Source organism: Apium graveolens, chromosome 5, assembly GCF_009905375.1.
Source record: "Apium graveolens cultivar Ventura chromosome 5, ASM990537v1, whole genome shotgun sequence".
In the NCBI taxonomy this organism is placed as follows: Eukaryota; Viridiplantae; Streptophyta; class Magnoliopsida; order Apiales; family Apiaceae; genus Apium; species Apium graveolens.
Genome location: NC_133651.1, coordinates 298,035,900 through 298,041,698, shown reverse-complemented (window position 1 = coordinate 298,041,698; position 5,799 = coordinate 298,035,900). Strand labels below are relative to the sequence as shown.

General features: G+C 40.7%; 1 protein-coding gene across 1 annotated transcript; it reads right to left on the bottom strand.

Annotated features, from left to right (window-relative positions):
- Positions 1-2,423: 2,423 nt before the first annotated feature.
- On the bottom strand, positions 2,424-4,529 carry LOC141661082 (uncharacterized). The gene is made up of 4 exons (XM_074468066.1): positions 4,218-4,529; positions 3,795-4,010; positions 3,290-3,680; positions 2,424-2,623 (listed from the first exon to the last, which is right to left on the bottom strand). Exons 1-4 carry the CDS (start codon positions 4,527-4,529, stop codon positions 2,424-2,426), a joined length of 1,119 nt encoding a protein of 372 aa, XP_074324167.1.
- Positions 4,530-5,799: the final 1,270 nt, after the last annotated feature.

Below are 5,799 nucleotides of genomic sequence, written 5' to 3'. Positions count from 1 at the left end.
TACTTTAACCTTTGCTGCATATTTCTTAATGAGGGTGCGCCATGTGTGCAGAGCGCCTCATATTTATTTATATATTACACATTGTACCCTATTGACCTTGCATTTATCTTTATTTTGATACTCCTGCATATCACAAACACCCATATATTAGGCGCCCTTTTACTATTTTTACTAATCCTTTTAATGTTTTTCTATGCAAAAATGGCTCTTTCTCGAATCCCCAAATCTTTCGGGGGCGCCCAAGTGACAAATCCAAACCCAAGGCAACAAAGAAAGATACTCCAAAATTTCAAACACCAATTCCTGCTCCTCCCTCAGTTCTCCAACCTACCCCTGTCCCAAAAAGGATAATGGTAGATTTAACTGAGAACCCGGGCCCATCCAAGAAACTTCGAACAGAGGTCGCACCTTCCCATTACTCTTCTGTAATTATCCAATTTGGCCATGTATGATCACTTTATGTGATCGATGAGGAGGTAGGGAAATGGCAGACAATGAGCTTGAAGGAATCCATCTGAGCTTCTGTCAAAGCTTCCTGCCAGCTTATGCTTCATTCAATCCAAGTTGTAGACAAGTTCCTGAAGGAGAGGGGGAACCTGGAGAGGCTTCAAAGAGATAACAGCATCTTGCAGAACACCCTCAAGGACAAATATTTCCTCCACTCCAAGGACATCAAGGCAAAGGACTCCGAGATTTCTTTTCTCAAGGGTGAGGTGGCAAACTTGACTTCTCAACTTGATATAGCCAACAAGAAGGCTGAATCTCTCCACACAGAGCTAGCTGCGACAAGATTGAGGGTGGAGCATCTTGAAGATCAAGAGAATCATAGTTGGATGGAGGAGAGGAGAATGATTACAGATGGAGCTTTTGCCAATGGTTTCCATTTCTATAGGATTAGATTCATGGCAAATGATCCTGAATACACTTTTGAGAAATTTTACGACGAAACTGTTTCCGAAATGGCAGAGTTCAAGAAGGAGTTTGCCAAGGAGATTCAGGAGAAAAGGTTTTAGCTTGGCTTGGAAGAGGGAGATAGCGCGCCCACTCATGAACCTGCCAAGGACGCGCCTGAGGTTGATCCCTCAGTTCCTCTCCAATCAATTCCTTCGACCAGTGATTCTCAGGGTGTGCCCTGATATGTTTAATATGTTTGAACTCCATTTGAACTCAGTCCTTTAATACTTTGAGGAGCCATCCCTCTTTTGATGCTGTGCAAAGTTGTATGACTAAGTATTTTGCTACTTTTTATTTTGCATTATGACAATCATTTAGCTTTTACCCAAGTATATAAGGGCAAAATTTATGTTTTCCAGCAAAAGTTTCTAAGTACCAGACATATAGGGCGCCTTCGTGGTTAAGGCACGCCTTATAGCTTATTGAACTCCCCTTTAAGACGTGTGCCAAGATTTTATATCATAGGTAACAAATATTGGGTCTAGAAGTAATCTTTTTGATGAAAATTTTCCAAGATAAATCTGTCAAGGCGCCTCTACCACTAGGGCGCGCCCTGTATTCTTTTAGTTTTTCCTGCAAATACTTTATTATGACAATCGCATGCTTTCCATTTTGGGTCTAACAAGATTTTCTAAGTATAGAAACTTGAGACGCTTTCTACTATAAGGGCACGCCTTGATATCTTGACCATAGGTTAATATATTTTCAAAGCTAGTTTAAAAAGACAAGCCCCATTATTCTTGGCTATTTTATCTTTTTGTGAACCATATTTTTCCAAGTCAAATTGATCATGGCGTCCCTATTTTTAGGGCACACCTCTGATTTTAGCAAAAATTTTAATTAGGATTCTTTACAACTCCTTATCAAGAGGGCGCGTCCACCTATAATTTGTAGGTTTCTTATACATCCCTTCATATATATATGGACTAATTTATAAATGAAGTATCATATCATGGATACCTTTTTGTTTGTGTAGTTCAAATTAACAACTTTTCCCAAATCATTATCGCCAAGGCACTTTCCAAAAGAGGGCGCGCCTAATCTTTTACTAGCATAAGTACTTAAACACACAACTGAAGCAACTTTTCTTCCTTTATTGATAATGCATTCTAGTGTGAAAATTACATCAATCCCACGGCTACTATGCCTTATGGGGAAATTATTTGAAAATTTTGTCTTTCACCTAGTTCCAAGATACGTAGTCATATATACCACCCCCTAGCCTAGGAGGAATTTATTTGCTACTAGTATATTACATAAAATCAATCTCAAAAGTGGGGGGCCAAGGCCGCACCCTACTGATAATATTTTCGTAAGTGCTCTGCATTCCATGCTCGAGGGATGAGCTTGTCATCTAAATCTTCCAAGCGATAAGTCCTCTTTCAAAGTATAGCTTTGACCCTGTATGGTCCTTCCCAATTAGCTCCAAGAACTCCATGCTGAGCTATTTTAGTATTTGGCATGACTTTTCATAACACAAGATATCCCACCTTATAGGGCACGGACTTCACCTTCTTATTGAAATACCTTGAAATTCTCTGCTGATATGCAGCAAGTTTCAACAGAAAATTCATTATAGCTTCGTCCAGAAAATTCAAGTGTAGTCTTTGATTAACCTCTGCATCTTCCTCAATGAACGAATCCCTTCGCAAAGATCCATCTCCCAATTCTACGAGAATCATAGCCTCATACCCATAGGTTAGCATAAAAGGGGACTCGCCCGTAGTCGACCTTGGAGTTGTATTATAAGACCAAAGAACCATGGGCATCTGTTCTGGTCAATCTTATTTCTTTTCCTCTACTTTGGCCTTTAGAGTATGCTTAATGATCTTATTTATGGCCTTAGTCTGACCATTACTTTGTAGGTGATAGACTGCAGCGAAGTCTTTTTTGTTGTTCAAGTCTTCACAAAGCTTTCTCAACTCTTTACTGTCAAATTGCTTCCCATTGTCATATATGAGTTTTTATGGAATGCCAAATCTGCAGACTATAGAATTGAAGATGAAGTCTTTTATTTTCTTAGCCATAATTATGGCCAATGGCATAGCTTCCGCCCACTTTGTAAAATAATCAACAGCCACCACAGCGTACTTCACACCCCCTTGGCCTTGGGAAGTTCTCCAATGAGGTCAATTCACCACATAGATAAGGGCCAAGTACTTGCCAACGAAGTTATGGATGTTGTTGGGATGTTGGAATAATTAGCGAATCATTGGCAACGATCACAGGCTCTGACAAATTTGAAGGCATCTTCTTTCATGGTTGGCCAATAATATCCTTGTCTAAGGACTTTCAATCCTAGCGAGCCACCCCCTCGAGTGATTGCTACAAATACCTTCGGGTACTTCTCTAAGAATATAATTCCCTTCCTCCAGATCTACACATCGTAACAGTGGTTGATTAAACCCTCTCTTGTATAGCACCCCATCATATTCAACATACTTTACAGCTTGATAGCGAAGGCGTCGAGCCTGTAGCTTGTCTTCCGGCAAAGTCCCTGCCCTGATACAGTTATGAATAGGGCTCATCCAAGTTTCTTGTGGGATTTCTTGCATCTGAAACACACTTACTTCTGGAATACTTGGAATTTCTTGAATTCCTAAAGAAATTTGCCCTAGTAGAATACTGACCATTTGTGAACCCATCTTTTCCAAGGCATCCGCATTGCTATTTTCTTCTCTTGGAATGCCTTCCAACTTTGAACTTCCAAACTTTCCAAGCAGGCGCTACACACATCTCATATACAATTATATTCGAGGTCCTCGGGCCTGGAACCCCTCATTGACTTGATTTACTACTAACTTTGAGTCGCTCCGAGCTATCAAATTCACGACCCCCACTTCCAAAGTTATCTTCAAGCCATTGATTAGTGCTTCATACTCAGCATCATTGTTGGTGACATAAAACTTGAAGTGAATGACGTTCATCAGACGATGTCCTTCTGGGGTAACTAAAACAATCTCGGCTCCCGCTTCGTTATTATTTATAGCCCCGTCAACATGTAAGACCCACCAAGGGTGTGGGAGATCTTCTCTCACTTTGACAGGGGCATTTCCCTATAAGGAAGGTTTTTCCAACACTATAGCCTTATCATCTACCTTAGAATTGAATTCAAGTATGAAATCAGCCAATGCATGTCCCTTGATTTCTGTGTGAGGATATTATTCCAGATCGAATTGTCCCAACTCTACTACTCATTTTAGCATTCTCCCTGATGACTCTGGTTTATGTAGAATATACCTGAGAGGGTAAGTGGTGCAGACCTCTATCCAATGAGCTTGGAAGTATGGCCTTAGCTTTCGTACCACAAGGATAAGGGCATATACTAATTTCTCCATGCTAATGTATCTAGTTTCTGCATCCAATAATCTCTTACTCACATAGTATACCGGTGACTGCCGACCTTCTTCCTCTTTTACCAATGTCGCGCTGATGGAGTATTCTGAGACTGCCAAGTAAAGAATCAACGTTTCCCCATCTTCTGGCTTGGCCAGCATAGGAGGATTTCCCAACTGTTCTTTGATTTTCTGAAAAGCTTCCTCACAGACTGAGGTCCACACAAAATCTTTTCCCATGCCCTAAATTGCCTTAAAGAATTTCTTGCATCTATCTGAAGATTTTGATATAAATCGATTTAATGCCACAATTCTTCCCGTCAGACTCTGCACTTGCTTAATGTTGGTGGGAGATTTCATGTCCAGTAAGGCCTTGATTTTTGCGAGATTTTCTTCGATTCCTAGGTGATTTACCATGAATCCCAGGAATTTTCCTAACTCAACGCCAAATACGCATTTCTGAGGATTCAACTTCATCCTATATTTTCTCAGAATGTGGAACATTTCTGCCAAATCCGCTATATGATCCTCTGTTTGCTTAGATTTCACCAGCATATCTTCCACATATACCTTCATTATCTTCCTGATCTGCTTTTTAAACATCTTATTCACCAGCCTTTGGTAAGTTGCTTCGGCATTGATTAGACCAAATAACATCCCGATGTAACAGTAGAGACCTCTTTCAGTGATGAAGGAGGTGTGCTCCTGATCAGGTTCATACATATAAATTTGATTATATCCGAAGTGCGCGTCCATGAAACTTAGCAAAGCATGCTCGGCCGTTACATCAACCAACTGATCAATTCTTGGCAAGTTCTCCACTTTCCATTATGCTTTTTCACTAACACCGGGTTCGCTAACCATTCCGGGTAAAAAGATTCTCTGATTAATCCGACATCCAAGAGTCTGTCTACTTCCTCTGCCAATGCTACAACCCTTTCTCCACTTACAGCTTGACACTTTTGCCGAATTCCTTTATGCTTGGAACCAAAATTCAGTCGATGACACATGACTTATGGATCAATCCCAACCATATCAGAATGGCTCCACGCAAATACATCAAGATTTGCCAAAAGAAATATGGAAAGCCCCTCTTTTAGTCTTAGAGCCAACTAAGATCCAATTTTTAGAACTTTACTTGGATCTTTTTCATCGACATGGATTTCAATTATGTCTTCTGTTGGCCCCATTTTCTCTGTTGGCATTGGCATTCTTGGATCTAGGTCGAGCTGATTATGATCCTCACTACTTTGCTGAAAAGGTGCATCCTCTCGGGAGGAGCATCAACTTCTTTTCTCGTTGAAGGCGCGCCCTGTGTAACAGGGGCATCAACTTCTTTCAGATTTAGGATGGGAGAAGGCGCACCCTGAAGTATAGGGGCATCAACTTCTTCCGGAATCCTTGAAGATAAGGGAGCGCCCTCAGGAAGAGGGGCATCTACCTTATATATATATCTTTTCTAAGGCTCTGCAAAATATCAAATCTCCCTTCGAGCCTTTCCCCATTGAAA

Coding starts and splice junctions, on each gene's coding strand:
- LOC141661082 (XM_074468066.1), bottom strand. CDS start 4,529: ATGGGAAAAGATTTTGTGTGGACCTCAGTCTGTGAGGAAGCTTTTCAG. Junction 4,011..4,217: donor TCCAAGCTCATTGGATAGAG/GTCTGCACCACT, acceptor CCTTCCTTATAG/GGAAATGCCCCTGTCAAAGT. Junction 2,624..3,289: donor TCTTAGAGAAGTACCCGAAG/GTATTTGTAGCA, acceptor TGATTCTCGTAG/AATTGGGAGATGGATCTTTG.